The sequence below is a fragment of the Bactrocera latifrons genome, unplaced genomic scaffold (assembly GCF_001853355.1).
Source record: "Bactrocera latifrons isolate USDA-ARS-PBARC rearing strain unplaced genomic scaffold, ASM185335v1 scaffold_11, whole genome shotgun sequence".
Lineage (NCBI taxonomy): Eukaryota > Metazoa > Arthropoda > Insecta > Diptera > Tephritidae > Bactrocera > Bactrocera latifrons.
In genome coordinates, this window is record NW_017534519.1 from 2,923,874 (window position 1) to 2,942,287 (window position 18,414).

The following is an 18,414-nucleotide window of genomic DNA, read 5'->3' on the forward strand; positions in this document are numbered from 1 at the left end:
CTGACAAAATCGCATAAATATTTTCTAAGTCACAAACCTAAAACTCAATGCTGCGTGAATTTCCCACTGGCTGGTGCGCGCTAACAATGCCCCACACATGCAATTGGCAGGCAAAGTGCAATTGGAGCTGCGCTGCAAGCGCAAATGTTTGAATAGGTAGCCATTTTTTTGGGGTCCCGTAAACAATTTGCTCGCTCGCACTTGCATTCCGACTGAGTGAGCAGCTGGCGCGTTTCCGATATCGATGCTATCTTCCGTAGGTACTATAAGGGATGTGTTTGTTGTGTCACCAACATGCGACACGCGACAATAAACGGTTACTGTTATAAGCGCTGTGATTGTCGCGCTCGGAATTTATGGCGGCTATTTGTTGCACAAATTCAGCCGATTGAAAAATTTCGCACTGAATGAGTTATATTTGTAGAATTTTCCAATTTCTCGCAAATTCATCCTGTTTGTTGCATCTTCAGCTGCATGCTAGCGGAAATTAAGCGGAAAATATATTTCGTTAGAAAAGAAATTTAAAATTATCATACCGTGAGCACCTCAGATGCGTACCGCGCAGTCTTGCCAATGTGGGAGAAGTGCACAAGAGGTGCCTTGTTCTAAACATATCCTGCCGTCGATCTGTCAGCCCCATTCTGCGGGCTTGTGTCGCCACCAGGCAGTGGCCACTTAGCATTCCTAAAGTCTCTGCTATCGAGTGCCCAAAGGAATTTTGTGTACTTTCGATTTACCGTTTTGTTTGGGTTTCCGAATATTAATAATGTTTTAGGTTGTTAGCCGTACACTATTCTTGGTAATCTCGTTCCCTTTTTTATTGCCTTCGATGTTTTAGCGAGCTGACCTCCTTTAAAAGTGTAGTTGCTTGCTTCTGGCAATACTTTCCACGGCTGCCCTGCTTCCCAAGACACTATTGGCCGATATGCTATAAAAGGTTACTGATGCCTTGGTTTTCGCAATAGCAAAGACCTTAGCTTGAAATATACTGCAATGGTGCGGCAACTTAAAAGGCTGCCGTATGCCTAACTCAGAACAGTATATCTCAGCACCAGCTACATCTTCCACTTTCGAGCCATCCCTATAAATATTTAGAGTGTTGCGCGCAGCTAACATAATGTTACGCCAACCATCTTTTTCAATGTTTACTGTGAACCTTCTTTCCCAGAAAAACAGTGGGATCATGTACATAGTTGGTGATTGTCAAACCGCCTGTCATGGTTCAATATGTAAATTCTCCTGAAGCCAGAAGTCGTGCCTCCGATTTTGCTCGTGATGGTAAGTTTTAGTACCAGTTCCCCAGACTCGCTTGCGATGCTCAACTTTGGATTGTATTGAGAGTGGTGGTCATTATACTGCTAATGGTCTAATAATATGTATATATAGACAACTACCCATTATTAAGATGTCAATGTCATCCGCATATACCACTATTTTACGAAATTTTCCGTCTAAGTTCCTTAGCAGTTATAACCTTTCGAGGTGTCAATCCCGGCTTTGCTACCATTTGTTGAGCTTCACCACGCTTTCGTCTCTTGTTACCATTCGCTTCAGAAATGTTTCGATTTCATTTCGTTTCAGCAAAGAATCGCAGATGTTAATTCGGTCCATTAAATTTTTCACAGACAGTTAATGTGGTCGAGCTTCTTTTTGTAGTGAGCCTTTTTTAAATGGTTCAAAATTGTTTGATGAAGAATCTTAAGTTTCTTAGAAATCTCGTGGCTGCTTATGTGGTGATGCTTTTCTTTTTTTTCTCAATCTTTTTCACAATTTCATCGATATTTCCAACCATAGCTCGACCAGAACGAGGTGCACCTTTCATTTCAAAATTACCAGAACGGAAGCGAGCGAACCATTGTTGTGCTACAAGAACTTATACAACGTCGTCTCCGTAAGCTCCACAAATTTTATTGGTGGCTTGCATTCTTCCATTTTTAATACAAAAATTTCAAAATATAGCGAATCATCTTTTTGCTTAAATGAAGCATAAAGTCCTACCTTTCCAACACTATATGGTTTGACACAATGTGTTGGTAGCACTGGAGGTATACCTGTACGACTGCCACGACATCTATTGAAAAAATACGAAAAGACTTTTTCGACTAGCAAATATAATTAAAAGCTCGCAAAGCTTACCATTTTCATTGTAAATCATAATTATATATTACTGTATTATATAATATACCAATGAAGAAACATAAAAAGCAACATTATTTTTATATTTTTATCGGTTCTGACTTTCAATTTCCAATTTATTATCGCATTGGCAAGCTAGCTGCTGCTTCGAAGCTGAAAGCCATGAATATTATTAATAATAATTCTTTATCACTTTGAGTGCCAGCAGATATGTAAAAGCGAAGACGCAGCTGCAGTTGACACCTTGAATAGAAGAATAGAATGAATTATGCAATACGAGTTTTTATATTGCAACTAAGCGCCACTGAGCCACACATAAATCCGAAGTGCCGTAACCAAATTGAAAATTGCTGGCGGTGGAGGACACTTCGCCTGCAGTTTCCTTTATGCATTAAGAAGAAGAACGCCTACCGAGCTGATTTATGCGAAAAGAAATGCATAGACAGCTGTGTGGCTTTGAAGTGCAACACACACACACACAAATAAATAAATGTGCATTAATTGCGCTCGCAAGTGAAATTAAAAACGAAAGAATCAAGAAAATGCAAGCAAAGTTTGCAAGCGCTGAGCCAGCAAAACATGCTGCACCAAAGCGTTGCACAAACGCACACGCGGAGGACATTCCACATGCACTTTTAGTGCTGTTAAATTGTGGAAATGCTTTCAATGAGCCGTTGTTGCACTTGTTGTTGTGTGTTGTTGTTTTTGAGTTATGTGGCAGCATTGTTTGCAATGATTTGCTCTTGGCACGGCACCAGCAACACACAAGAACAGCATGCCGCAGCAACATAAAAACGACAAAGTATGCACAGCAACGCTCATAACCAACACTTATGCATTCATGCATGCGCGCTTATGCTTGTGTGTGTTTATGAGCCTGTCGCTGCAACAATTTGACTGCTGACGATTATAGTTATTGTGCATAAATCTACAAATTGTTGTGTCAACACAGCATTTTTCCACCTTTTCTCTGCCATTTTAATCAACATGCTTGTTGCTGGTGGGGACTGGTGGCGTGATGGGGTGAGGCGATGTCGTACAAATGATAAACGTGCAATTGCATTTTAATTTTTTGCTTCGTCATGGCCAAAGATGAGCAGCGCGCATTGAAGGTGGGGTGGGTGGTGCGGCTGTTTGGGTTGCGTTTGCTCAGGCGATGGTCAAATCATGTGTGTGGCATGTGTGGCAACATTTTGTTGCACGCTGGGTGCAAGTGGCAAACGGTAAATGGCGTTGCAGCGAACAGTGGCAGTGAATATGAGTAGCTGCAACATGCGACAACGGGCAATTTGAGTGTGCGTTGCAACAGCAATGTTGGTTAGCGGGTAGCCGCCAGCATACCTGTTTGTGTCAGCTACGCGACCGATTGCGCCACCCGTGCACGTGCTTGTAGCGGCGGTGTTGTAGTTTGGTTGCTGTCCTGGCAAGAGGCCAAAACCGTGTCAAAGGATGTGCACTCATGCATTTTGCGCCTGCAAATATACCTCACTGCTGTCGTCGACTGTCTTCACCAGGTGTATGTGCTACTGCCCATCCCATCCCATACACACTTATGGCGCTCAGTGGCGATGCAACAATGGTGCGGCCGTAAAAACGAAAAGTGCCACGTAGTCATAATAACTTTTGCTTATGTTGTTATTATTCTTGCCGTTCCACTATCAGTACTGATCCGGTCACCCGCATTTAAGTTAACACACAAAGTGGCCGAGCAACTTGATTGCTATCTTGTGTGTTGACTTTCGGCTTAATAAAGACGCTTCGCATAGTTAAAATACGTGCTACGGCACAAATACACTGTGGAAAATTTTCGGTGCGGTAAAATGTTGCCTTCAGTGAATTTTAGCGCTTGTGGATATTCTGTGGTACTGTCCTTGACAATGCGAGTACCGAAAATATTGCACGTGTTCGCTCGTGATTTCCGTTTATAGATATATTTTTATTCGTGTATACTTATAGGAATCTCGACGACCCGACTATATTTCTGTGCTTTTTTTTTTTCTTTATACGACTCTTGAGAATCGACTATCTTTCTACTCTTAAGATTGTCTCTTGCGCAAGTTATGTCATCTGTTAAAAAGACATGTCCACAGTAGACTCATTTTGAGCCGTTACAACCATTCCAAGGCAAATGTTTTTGCAATACACTTGTTATAAGCCTCAGCTGTAATGTCCTTCTGTGCCTTCAGTTTCCGCGTAATTTTCAAAAACCTGAACCTCGTCACTAGTAATATTGCGTTTCATGAATGTAGCTTCCTCAGCTATGTGGTCAAGTAACTCTTTTCTGACCTCTACTCAACATCGGTTTTGCCAAAGATTCAAAACGTGTTGAGTCAAAACTAAAACTTTAATCAAAGTGTATTGCGTCGATCCATGAAAGATGTTGAGATCATCATTTTTCTCGCTGGTCCCAACGCGACGATTTTCTAGGACTGTTTCTGTAACTTTACAATGTTATTGTCATTAACAGAGGAGGAAGGACGCCTCGCATGTAGCAAGTTTTCGAAATAATCAGATGTATAATAATAATCGTGATAAAGTAGGTTCCCCAAAACATTTTTGCAACATATTCAACAACTATTGGGCTTTTGAAAGGTTGGTAGCGAAAAATGGATTAACTCATAACGATATCAGAGTAAAATGAAAGTGATATTAGACCTTAGACATTCTTATGTGGGTTGTTTGGAGGTTACAAAGTTAAATGGAGAGCAGTAAGAGAACAGTTTAAATGTTGTGTGAGAAGCCTTATCATTGCTGAAATTCAATCGAAAGTGTAAGCTGCAATTGAATACTTGAGTGAATTTAATATAAAATCAATTAGAGTTTCAACACACCATACAGCGATGAATAATCACGTGCTCAAAACGCTCTCATCAAAACTGATCTCAAGAACTGTTAGCAAACATTTTAACTGATGAATTTGCCTCGAAACTATGACTCTCAATTTTGTGCTCTGTGTTGCATTTCCCGTTTTATCGTTTTGATGCTTTCGGTTATCACATTTCTGGTATTTGCTGTAAAATTCAATAATTCTTCTATTAATGCATTTTTCTTGCTGGGTCAAGCTACATAACCAAGCACTTAGGTATGTCTATATATGCACATACATGGTTGCAATATAAGTTTTTATGTCTTCTATATGAGCTATATTGTTGTCTTCCTTTAATGTCAGCATGCATTTGACAACTTTGTTGACTTGGCGACTTACCGCAGTACGCTCAGCCAGCGCTTAGCGCTAAATACACATAAACGAAGATAAAGCAACATATTCGGCAACCTTACTCACTTCAACTAAGCTCGACATGTCTCACTTCGGATTGTCTCCGTTTTATTGCCATGTACCGTTATTTATTAGCTACGCACTTGTCCGCTACTCATTTAGCTGGCCATTTCAATTGAGCCACATCTACCTACCTATGCAAGGTTGTGTGCGTTCTTGTTAGTGTATTCAATTGCGGAAAAATAATGATCGCTGGTTTTTGCCTGTCATCATATTTCGAATGTTACCGTAAATTGAATGGCCCTTATTCCACATATTTTGTATGGCATTGTAAACGAGGGTCTTATTCCGATATGACTGCTTTCTTTAACAAACTCTTTAATTTGTGTGGTTTTTATTTACAACTCCCTTCTTCTAACTAGTGTTTTATTTATGTGTTCCTTAATGTGCTGCGCAATTTTCTAGTTTGAGTCAGTCAGTTTGCTCTCTCCGACTCGTTAATGTTTTACAGAATAAATAGCTCTTAGTTCCGTAATATTTCTCTTGAATAATTTTCTGTTCGGGCACTCAATGATAGATCGAACTTCAGCGAAATCCAAAACAATTAACCGCCTTTTATGAACTTGTGGAAAGGCCAAGTAATGAACGAGAGTTAAAGTACCGTGAAATTCGAAGTCCATAACTAGAGAGGGACTAACAGTTGCCAGTAATAACTCCGAAATCGTAGATAAATTTGTCTATCTTGGAACCGTCACCAACAGCAACAATATTATCAGCCTTGAAATTCATCACTCAGGATCACTCTAGCCAGCAGGTGCTACTTTGGACTGAGTAGGCAATTGAAAAATAAAGCCCTCTCCCGACGAACAAAGACCAAACTCACTCCCGTCCTGCTATATGGTGCGGAGGCATGGACAATGACATCATCTGATGACTCGACGTTATAAGGGTTCGAGCTAAAAGTTTTGTGAAAGATTTATGGTTCTTTGTGTATTTTCAACGGCAAACCTCGCAGTCGATGAAACGATAAGCTGAACGAGTTATACCAGGACATTAACATAGTTCAGCGAATCAAGAGATAGTGACTTTGGTGGATAGGTCTTGTTGTCCGGATGGAAGAGATCTTTCCAGCTTTGAAGGTTTTAGATTGAGGATTCGCCGGTGGAAACGGAGAAAGAGGAAGATCTCTACTCTGTTGGAACGACTAGGTGGAGAAGGACCTGGTTGCACTTGGTATCCCGAATTGGCGCCAAATAGTGAAAAGAAGAAATGCCTAGCGCGCATGGAGGGATATAATAAAGCCACTAGTTACTTAAAAACATTGAAATTTGTTACTTTTATTTCGAATCTGGTCGATGTCTAGTCAAAAGTTTTGCTTATTCCCCGTTATGTTTAAGGTGGATAACCTCTCTATACAACTAAAACCTTTTCAGTTTTTAGATATTAATTAACGGTATTGTAATCACAAATACAATAGGTCACTAAGTGGAACAGCTTCGAGCTTAACTGGTGACATATGAAACCATAAATAACTCGAAGATTGCTTACCTAACCAGCTGGCCTCCAATGCGAATTTGTTGTATTTGTATTTGTTGTAAAAGAATTTACGACAAGTAGACACAACAATTAAGTGTACAAGCCCTTTCCGTTTTTGTTTCTTTCGCCGTGCAACCGTGCCATGTGTCCAAAGACCAGCAGTAGACCATCATAAGCGTTTGCCTTATTGGCCCTATTTGTTTTGACCTTGTTAAGTGGACTTTGTTGTTGTATCTATTTAGTTACAGTCAAACATAAATGCATAAATCCAAGCCAATACAATTTCGCTGGACATTCGGACATATGTTAATGGCCGCTTATACGCAGATGCTGCTATGCTATGCCGTGCCATGCTCGGCTGTGCTTTGTTGTGTTGTGGTCTTCGATGGCTCACGTTTGCTGTGTTGCTGTGCCAATGGCCACAGCGGAAATGCTCAAAATCGCGGCCACAAGCACCGCAACATGTTTTGTTGCATATTTATTGTGCCGGTCAGCCAGCGGTGCGGTGCGGGGCGGATGCGGTTACTTAAAGCATTAGAACATTAGGGGGTGTGTGCGTGTGCGCCCATGTGTTGAAGTTGGCCAAGCGAACACATACATAAATAACTCGATGTTCGCGCAGGAGTTGCCACTGCCAAAAATGTAGCAAAAATTCCGACACAACAACTACAGCAACAACCGGAATCGGAATCATTTAATACTTGCAAATGTAACGTGCGGCCATTGCCAAACGAACGGTATTTCACGTGAGTGTGTGGGGGGGGATGGGGCGGTATATTAGGTATGCAGATTTATTGTGGCTCGCTGTAAAAATATTTAGCACACTTATGTAGCGCAGGAAGAAATAGGTGTGCACCTTTTTGGAAGCAATGCAGCCATATTTATTTACTAAGCGTGCAACATTCATAAATTTTAGCGAAATGGCTCTATTGCTCTGTTGCAATTGTGCTGGAAAGGGGGCTGCGACCCGCTGATTGAGTGGAGTGGCAATACGCCTTCTAACACACTCACACACACACACACACACACACACACACACACACACACACACACACACACATAAATATAGAGTGCTTTATGCAGAACACAATAGAGAATATATATCCGCTTAGCAAAGTTAGGGTATTCTTGCCACATTTGTAACTATAACTCTTTGTCTCTGCAGGTTTCCGTCGACGAGTGGTGCAACATGTGGGACGCCTACGCCAAGGATCCCAGCAGCGTCATGGACTGGCAAACCAAATACATGAACTTCATGTTCGACCTGGAGGACGCCTCGACTGACGGCAGCATTGACGCGGAGGAGTTCACATTGGTCTGCTCCAGCTATGGCCTTGACAAGGCCGAATGCCAAGACGCCTTCCAGAAAATGGCGCAGGTTTGTACCCCTAACCCATATTAGTTGCACTGTGCCTTGTTAATTACTTATAAAATATTTCGCTTTATTTCTAGGGCAAGTCCGAGGTTACGCGCGACCAGTTCGCCGCCTTATGGAAGGAATACTTCGCAGCAGAGGATGTGAATGCGCCCGGCAATTTCATTTTCGGCAAAAATGCATTTTAACGCTCTAAAATTTGCTTACCTGGCTAAGGCGCTCCGAGCGGGCCCACAGTCAGTCTTAAATTTTCAAGACGTTTTTGGTCTGATTGCAAGTGAAGTGTGTTGGTGTGCTGAGGCATACAAATTGAAGCTGGCATATGCAACTATTAATGAAATGTTTGAGTATAATAAAGCAAAATATATTTAATAAATTAATAACAATAAAAATTTTTAATGAACAATAATTGAAATGTTGAAATCGCATTGGCGAAATTTTAAGGCAGCGCAAAAGTGAAAAGAGAAACCGAAAAGCGTTACCTAGTTCTAGCAGAAATGTACTTTATCGCAATGCAATATGGAAGGCACAACTTTATTTCGTATATATACACATATAGTATATGATTCCTGATCAATGTGCTCAATTATATAACTACTATATAAAGAATATATACAATTGAATCTTAGATTATATTGAATGCTGACATATACATATATACACACACCTGTATTATAGTGATTCCTTTGGCGTTCAGTTCGATGGAATCTCTGTGGCCAATCGGCCGCCAAGCAGCCTAAACAGTATGTATGTGTGTACAAATAGCGTACATTCCTGGTATAAAGTGACTAATTCGGTTTTCTTTTTTTGTATAAATGTAGATATATGTTCACGAATTAACTCTCAGTGGTGAAAATTGTAGTAGAAGTAAAACGTAATTATAAATTAATTAACTCTTAACTAAATTAAATGTTTCCAAATATAATGAAAAAAAACAAAGTCTAGAAGAAAGCTAATATATAGTAAAATATATGATGTTTAAGATGAAATTCTTTATTAAATGTTTGTGTATGTAGCTAAATTAATTTAAATAAATAAAATTATTAAACAAACTAGAATATTTTTTCAATTGGGTTGACTCCGTATAAACCAAGTAAGTATTAGACTAAACCAACACAGCACAGCGGTCTAAGGTCTATTGTGCTCTCTCCAAAGTCACAACGACTCACTTAGCCTTATTGATCAATTCCAATATGCTGCTGGGTGTTATTGAGGCGATGTAATTCCTATTTGAAACCATGGATTCAAGGGCATTTAGCCTGCGTTTACAGACTGCTGTGCAGCCAATTAGCAGTTGTTCTAGAGTTTCAGGCTCTAGGTCGCGGAATTAGCAATTCGCACAAGAAGCCATGTTGTATAAGTGCTTCTTGAGCCAGTGAAGAAAGCGTGCCTGAGTTTTTCCTTTTGGAGGTTGATTACATATTTAAAGCTTTAGCGTTGCAACTAGACATGTCGCACTTCTTGGATTTGTTGCCAATACCCGTCTATATCCACACCTTCATCCTTGCGGAGCAGCTCTTTTATGGTATGCGGAATGAAAGTTTCGGGCCCTATCACGTTGGTGGATTCTGCGGAGCGGGCGAGCTCATCAGCCAGTTCATTCCCGGCTATACTCATATAATCTTTCACTTATTTAGCAACTGACATATTAATAATAATTTCTAAATTAAGGAAATGTTTCGATTTTGAAGGTTAACTCTTAAAACTACTTATTTTCTTATGAGCCAATCTTTCGAAGAAAAGTTTTATGGTTCAATACCCAGGAAAAATCGAATTTGCAATAGAGTATAATAGTGGGTTTATTTGAGGTTATTTGGGTATTTTGCAAAACAGCTGGCTTGCCTTTAAAAATAAAATTCAGAGTATGCATGGAATCGACTTAAAATTTCGATGGGTAATGGCGGTTGGGCAAACACCGTTTACATGACCCAACTTTTCTACTGGGAAAGAAGGAGCAAAGTAAACGGATGGCTCGAAAATGCACGATGGAGTTAGTGCGGGAACGTAATGTCCAGTGATAGTAATAAGGCAGCCTTTTCAGTTGCCGAACCATTGCAGTATATTGAAAGCTAAGGTCTTTGTTGTTCGGAAAGCCGCGGAGCTAGCTTTTATTTCATCTGCAAGCCATTCCAGAGTCAACATCTACATACGTAGACAGCCAAGCAGAAGTAACGGCAAAAACCTCGCATATCGGTCAGAAGCGTCTTGGAAAACAGGGCAGCGGCAGAAAGTGTTGCCAGAAGTAAACAACTAACTTCTAATGGGTGCCAGGCTTCAAAGGCATCGAGGGTAATGAAATAGGTGATGAGATTGGGAAGAATGGTGTTGGGTAGCATCCGAAAACGTTATCAACATTCGGAGTGCCATGCATTGTCTATACGACGATCTTGACAGAAGTATAGTGAAGAAAATCGAAACCCGATGGAACGAATTACTTTGGTGCAAAACGACAAAAGTAATGTAGAAAACAGTAGATCGGAAGTACACAAATTCCTATTGGCACTCGATAGGAAAGACTGTAGGAACATGATGGGGAAGCACTTAATTTTGTAATTTATACCATTCTTTCACTATCATAAAAAATACTAATAATAATTCAAACGAATGTCGTAATTTGCCGAGTCTCTGCACCAATTGAGGCACACAAAATCCAAAATCCAAATCTCTCAATTAATCCATGCACATATAAATTTAAGTGGTTTCTAGTGCTTTATTATATTTATGAGTTTAACAAGTAGCAACAACAAAGCGCAGACTCTCTTCTATGAAACGAATACATAACGGCACATTTCTATGAAATCGCTCAACAAACCATAAGTGGTGGCTTGACCTGCACCAATGTCAGCGAAACAACAATGCCGGCGAAAAATGCACTTTGTGGCATGCACCGACGCCTCAACGCTTGCCAACAAATCAGAGCTTTGATGACGAATAAGGCACACTGCAGCACTTCAGCGTTGTGCTTATCTGAAATTAAAATTATTTGCATAAATTGCTCGACTTGCCGTGTCTTAATAATATACAATAATAAATACACAATAAAACAAAAACAAAGTGGCTAACCGCAAAGTGACGAGTAAGCGAGTGAGCGCCACTGAGCTTGAAGGAGCTGCTGCTGCAGCTGGTGTAACGGCAGAATGATGGACACACATAAATACACCTGTCTCTTATACACATCTAGATGTGTATAAGAGACAGCCGCAAAGTGACGAGTAAGCGAGTGAGCGCCACTGAGCTTGAAGGAGCTGCTGCTGCAGCTGGTGTAACGGCAGAATGATGGACACACATAAATACACCGAGTGGATGGCTTGAGTGGCACTTGTGCTTGCCACACAGTAAATTTTGTGCAGATAATTGTGCGCTGATGCACTTAACCGATGGCCCAAAGCTGCAAACTGCGGTCGACGGCGAGCGGGCGTGCGGACCAAGAAGAGAGGGGGCGGGTCGCCAGCTTGTTTGGTTAATCTTAGTGCTGCAAGAAAGGAAATAGATGTGCAAACGTGACCGACCACGGTAGTGGGGGAAGCGCGTGGGGCATGCCACGAATCTCTGGCAATGCATCGATGTCACTGCGGCAAACAAGCGCTGCAGTCGCTGGAACACAGGCACACACACACACACACACACTTACGCAGTTAGATAAGCTTATGTGCGAGTATGCAAATGGAGTCTCCAGCTCTGTTGCAAGGGAATACGTTTTAATCATATGCGACATTTAGGGGCACCGGCTAGTCCGTCCTTTGGTGTGGCACAATTGAGCGACTAACCGCCTTAAGTGCCAACCCATACACACACTGCAGCACACATTCACATGTGGCATGCGTGTTGCAAGTGTGTATGTGTGTTATGTGCGTATTATCCGCTTGTTAACATTGTGAGCACGCATGTGAACAACTGTTGCGTCTGTGTGTGTGCACTACCGTGCATCTTATTATGCAGCTCCTTGTAGTTTTGCTTTGGTCTGTGTGTGTGTGTGTGTGTGTGCGTTTGGAACCATGAAGCAAATTAAGCGTTTAATAAGTTGCCATCGGCTCACACGCACAAGCGACATTCAGATATAATTGGCACCCGAAGGCGAAAGTGTTGCTGACACAATTTGGGGACGATCGGGCAATCAGTTCGGCAGTCGCTCCCGAAATTTAGTATTGCAATTTAATGCAACCGAGTAGATGTGTGTTTAAATTCATGTAATTTAATGTTTATAGGCTCTAAATTAACGGTACACACCTCGCACATATATGTTATGTAACTACAAACCTACATAAATACATATGTGCTCATCGTCATGTTTCTATTTCTGATTTCAGATTATGTAACACATTTGAGTTTTGAAGTATTTACATCTCAACGGTCCGGCAACAAAAAACGAAGCTTTTGCCTTAAATGTTTATAAGATTACTATCTGAAAGTGGAAGCTTATCATATTTGGTAGAATTCTGTAAAAGACTTAAAAGGGTACAATAAATGAGACAATGATTTCGACAGGGCATACCTAAGACTGTAGATGTGACATTCGACAACCTATGGTCATTTACTCTTCACACGACCGCGATTATGCCGAATTCAGAGCCGCAACAAAATCCTCAAGTCGCTAGCCGGYAGCACATGAGAAAAGACAAAGAAACGTTGTTGGCAACGTGCAAGGCAGTCGGCTTGTAGCGGAACTGTCTCTTATGAGTGTCAAGAGATCCTTCCTCAAACACGTCGACGACATAAAACCATACGCCGACCAGAAACCAACAAACTTCAGACATCCACTACCCCTCAGTGAATGGCGTACTTGGATTGGAACCACCAGCCATTGCAGGCAAAGAGCTCGAGTTGTCGAGAGTGACTTATCCAGAATCGACACTGGCATACTTATAAAACATACATATGTATRTMYAKCYRSYWRCYMWMCMYAYMYRWCWRWYMWYTCYCTMYSKWYGGWCSRMCCMSMCSRAMSARMYMGYYYKYTKKSYKKRCYKYYSRGTGACCTCGATGAAAACTTATCTAATACTTACCATYCTAACGGYGATTAGGTGAACGTTACAACAACGACAACAGGGCTGTGAGAGGATTTKATATGGATTAAACTTTCTATATGGCTTAAAGAGCATTTGGCCCAGCTTTGCTCTCAACGTCTAATCGATCCAGTAACCCATACTGATTGTTTTACCATCTTCAAGGTAGCTGATGAATGTAACTCTAAGTAAACCCCGTACCCCTTAAGGCCTTCCTTTTCGAATGTCGTCTGCCCGGCAATTTTTTGTTTGTGACAATCTACCGATCAAGCTAAAGCCGGCAGTTTCTTTGATTTATCTAGCAATGATAAATTTGAGATAAAAGCTGAACTAGAGAGTAATGTTTGAAGAGCTGGTTAGAACTGCAAGAAAAGATTCTGGATATAAATGCAGCACATTTTATATGAATGTTAATGGTGATAGTGCACTTATGCAACATGTTGGGAGAGTATAACACGACATAAGAAACTGTTCACATTGAGTATAAAGTACTTAATAATTGTTAGATAAATTTCGATGATTAATTATATACTTAAGATATTTGTTGTATATGAAGGCTTTACTTAACAATTCTTGTAACATTTTGTAAATACTTAGAATAAAGTTTTAATATTTTAGTATTCTCTTGCYCTTGCAAAACCCTTGCACGGTGCACAAATTGCATATTYTTCCACCTAATGCAACGGYACAACAACAAACACACGCAGAAAAGTATTTGCAAGGGCTATAAAATATGTCAGACTATAACCCATGTAAAAAAATAATTGCAACCCTCTGCTAGCTGCCATTTTACTTAAATACATATTTTGACATTAAATTGTTGAGGGAGATACATTTTAAATAGATTTTATTTCTATCTAAATTATAAATATTTGTTACAGTTTTTTGTTTGTGAAGAAGAATTCAGAAGGTGCGCCAATTCACAATTTATTGCGATTATTTACAATAAATTGACCGAATCAGCCGTGCGCTTGTGTATTTCGGTATAGGATTTTGGCAATCTGCAATCTTGCAAGAGCAAGAGTATCCCCCTATTAGGATATGAAATTGTATTAACTTTGTTAAATATATACGTACGTAATACGGCCGATAGCCCATGATGCTAGTGCTGCGTATTTTCTTAAGTTTGTATAATAATTGTATTATTATGTAAGCTTTTATAAAATAAAATAAAAAAAAAAAAATAAATATACGTAAACGAACACACCTAACATCTGTTAACTTTAAATTGGCTGACAGCTCACGTAATTCGGCGATATGTGGCATCACTAATCTGAATATCGTTTACGATATTACATCACAAAACAGCTGTTTTTGACAGCCGGCAAAATTTTAAAAAAGTTTTTAGTGCCACTGATATGTGCATTTATAATCATCGAATTTACTAATTTGTATCTATTTTTCAATTCATAATTTACAGTAATGTCGAATATTGTGCAATATATTATTGTGCGTAGTGATCTGCGATCCAATTTGGGTTGGCCATTAGGCGCAGTGATAGCGCAATGTTGCCACGCGACAGGTAAACCCAAATTGTCCAATGGAGGAACTTACTTTCAACACAATTTTTGATACAACTCAACCTTCCAATTATGTCGACATACTTACATCCTAAAAATTATTACATCTGACATGCTGTTCTTCCGGAATAATGGTATATTGATTTTATATTTCAGCGGCCATAACACATTTGTACGCTGATGATGAGGAGACCATTTCGTATTTAAAGGATTTAGATAATATGCATAAAGTGGTATTGGAGGTGAGCGTTTGACATATTCCTTACATATTTTATTTAATTTTTTTTTTTGTCCTCACTTAAGGCTAAAGATGAAGCGGCGTTAGTGAAGGTGGCGGAAAAACTAAAAACAAATGAAATTAAACATAAGCTATGGATAGAACAGCCTGAAAATATTCCAACGTGTATAGCAATAAAACCCTATGTTAAAGACAATGTGCATAAGTTTGTGAAAAATCTCAAATTGCTCAAAGAATAAAAAAGTAAAGTTGGAGTAACAATCTGGTTGTAATTAATCGATACATTCGCTGATGGTATTGAATACTGTTCTAACGCTAATGTTTTAGGATTCTACACTTGAATAATTAAAGCTGTGATCGCTCTAGTGATTCATTTCAAATAATTTTAAATAATAATACCACTGAGTTAAAAGTCCTTAACAAAAAGAAATCCGGGTCGGTTTCGGCTATCTAAATCTATCTGTCGCAGGAAAGGTTTAAATTAATAAATTAATGCCTGTTGAGTAAAGTTGCATTTAAGCGTCGCGAAATTATGTATGGACTGGTTTATAACATAAATTAAAGTGCTATGAAAAGTGGTTTTCGATACAATGACCTAACAATCTATTTCAAGAAATGAAATGTATACAATAACTTGGGGTTTTGTTATATATATATATTTAAACAGTTAATATTTTGTATATTAAAAATATTAATTAGATTTAAAAAAATTTTTGTGAAAACAATTTAAAACTACGAATAAACAATACAAGTAAATACAAGATTGTTTCCTTAAACAAATGCAAATCGCCTTTAATACAGTACATTTACGTATATAAATATGAATCTATTGTAAGTGTATATAAGTAGCTGCTTTAGCGTTAAGAATTATAATCCATTCTCATTTCGATACACAAAATTATAATTATTGTTTATGCATTAAATTCTTCGTAATTTCTTAAATATTCGCTGAATTCGTAAATTCTTTTTTATCGTTTGTTATTGGTGGTAATTGTGTTAAATAAATTTGTGTATATATGTATATATTAAATAATATACATGAATAAATAGCACCCGTTTTCGGAGTGATTTGGCTCATACAATAATTATTTAATACAACTATTTCTAATTGTGTTAATTCGTTACGGCACTTTTTTTTCTAAACATAATGCACTGTTAATATAATAATATGCTTGCTTAAATTAAATTTAAAATATTTTTAACTGCCGTCGGTATAAATAAGAAACTAACATTTATATATTATATATGTATGAGTGTAGTTGCTCGGTAGTAATTTAGAGATTCGGTTCGACATCGCTTAAAGCTGCACTTTTGTTGACATTTACATGATCAGCTGTAAATAACGGGTTTGTGCATTCTAATTTCGTGCAGGTCTCTGAATCGCATTTAATTCTTCCTTCAACCACTGCTGCCAGTTTTCCTGCAAAATGTATTACATAAAACCAATTAGTTTCTGAACAGTTAGAAATTATGTATGCTCAAATGAAAAATATAATTAAATTAAGAGCTGATTTATAAAAATTAAAAAGCGAAATTAAATCGTAAAAAAAGTAAATTGAAAGTGTTAAAAAATCATAGGAAATCAAATAAAACAATTTAAAATAAATTATCTACCATTTTTCTCAATTGTATTTACGTTTTGGAAAGTTAGGAGAATCCGCAACCAAAAATAATTGATTTGTAAGCCGTGGTTAACAATTCGTAAGCCAAAGCCCAATAAAATACTATTATGTATATTAACTACACACATGTTTAAAAAACTTAAAGTTAAATTCACAATTATAAAATAAATAAGTGAATAAATTATATTTATGCAAAAATTAATACAAAAGCTTTGTGCAACAAGTAGAAAGCATTACATTTAGTTAAACCTATATAATTTTGTAAATTATCATTTTTAATAAGCAAGGAAATCAAAAAAATTGCATTTGTATTAATCTAGCAGCAAAGCTGTGCTAAGTGCCGGTTTTAGTTTTGGTTATTACAAAGTGTTTGTTTTTCGTTATTTTTTGTCATCTGTTGGAACATTGCTTCTAGTTCTGGTTTTAATCATTATTGTGTAGATGCTCTGCATATTCATCGTATTCCTCTTCAGCCTCATTCTGCTCATCTTCCTCCTCCTCCGCCTCGTAGTCGCTGGTGTTGCTCTCAGGGGCCGTCACATCGGGCAGGTAATCTTTGTGCACAGGTGTGGAGATAACCGGCTCCTAGAGATGAGTTAGATTAGTGTGCGTGTGAGACCTTACTAGTTAAAAAGTGCAAAGAAAATTTAGCTAGTTGCTGTTACGTTAGCTATGTATGTGTTATGGTTGGTCTGCGATATTACTAAACATGCAACGTTTGCGCTTGGTTAATGCTAAGAAACCCATTAAAATTTTGAAAACCAACACCAACACAAGATAAACTACACTCTCTACGTTATTTTGAAATGTAATAAATATTGTAATTATTATTGTCCACTTCATGCTAACCTTGGGTGGTCGCCAACCACAACCCGGCAGCGGTAAGCCATCAGAGCCCAGCGGGCAGGGCGCGTCTAGTCCCGGTACACCCTGCTCGCCCTTGTCGCCGCGATCACCTTTGCGTCCACGTTTGCCCGGCGGTCCAGCATCGCCGCGTGAGCCCTTCTCGCCACGTGGTCCCTCCTGACCGGGTATGCCATCGGTGCCCTGTTTTTTTTTATTAATGCCAGATATCCAAAAAACAGTTTTGATTTGGCATACACACAGAGTTACAAATACCAACACAGTTACACATTGAGACACGTTCATACATGTATGGGGGAAGGGAGTCAATAGCAAGTCAAACAACGGTTTAACGGTTTACAGTTGATTATACATAAGTATGTGTACGGTTAAGTTTAGGTGTTTCCCAATACACGAGCTCGTATTTGTTGTTGTTGTTGTACAAAGTGCAAATGCAACAGAAGTGAGAAAAAATAAATAAATTGGGAAACATGTAGTGTGTGCTAAAACATTTAGTATAGATATTCAGTAAGTGGCAAATAAAAATGGTTTGAAATAAATAAGTGGAAATACATATATGCACGAAGCTGTCTTGTGCCCATTAGCATGCAGTTTTAAGTGATAAATAAAAAAAAAAAAATAAAAAAATACAAACATACACCATTAAGAAATGCTAATTTTGTAGTGTATACCGTATTGATCATTTCGTTTACTAACCGGTAGACCAGGATCGCCGCGTTCACCTTTGTGTCCAGTTTCACCTTGAGCGCCCTGGAAGACAGTATTGTTATTAGTAAATGCGTTGGGTGACTTTTCAGCGAACTTACCTTCATGCCATCTAAGCCTGGTGGACCCTATTAAGGTTGAAGATAAAATTAAAATGTTTTTCTCTTATTAGAAGCGAAATAATAAAAACTATAATAT

The 18,414-nt window shown here is 38.8% G+C and overlaps 3 protein-coding genes across 3 annotated transcripts in view; 2 read left to right on the forward strand and 1 right to left on the reverse strand.

Moving 5' to 3' along the window:
* Positions 1-8,866, forward strand: part of LOC108972750 (calexcitin-1) — a 29,939-nt gene extending 21,073 nt beyond the window's left edge. The window contains exons 5-6 of the mRNA XM_018939513.1: positions 8,055-8,267; positions 8,342-8,866. Coding sequence (XP_018795058.1) covers positions 8,055-8,267; positions 8,342-8,452 — 324 coding nt within the window. The 3' untranslated portion in view covers positions 8,453-8,866. The remainder of the gene's footprint in view (positions 1-8,054; positions 8,268-8,341) is intronic.
* A 5,756-nt stretch (positions 8,867-14,622) lies between these two features.
* LOC108972756 (putative peptidyl-tRNA hydrolase PTRHD1) lies at positions 14,623-15,286 on the forward strand. Its single transcript, XM_018939527.1, has 3 exons — positions 14,623-14,789; positions 14,944-15,029; positions 15,091-15,286. The coding sequence occupies exons 1-3, from the start codon at positions 14,690-14,692 to the stop codon at positions 15,262-15,264; spliced, it is 360 nt and encodes a 119-aa protein (XP_018795072.1). The 5' UTR covers positions 14,623-14,689; the 3' UTR covers positions 15,265-15,286.
* Positions 15,287-15,726: 440 nt separating this feature from the next.
* LOC108972015 (collagen alpha chain CG42342) overlaps positions 15,727-18,414 on the reverse strand; it is a gene marked incomplete in the record, with an annotated part of 110,293 nt that continues 107,605 nt past the window's right edge. Inside the window, 5 exon segments of the mRNA XM_018938447.1 lie at positions 15,727-16,445; positions 17,011-17,232; positions 17,497-17,694; positions 18,208-18,261; positions 18,318-18,344. Coding sequence (XP_018793992.1) covers positions 17,071-17,232; positions 17,497-17,694; positions 18,208-18,261; positions 18,318-18,344 — 441 coding nt within the window.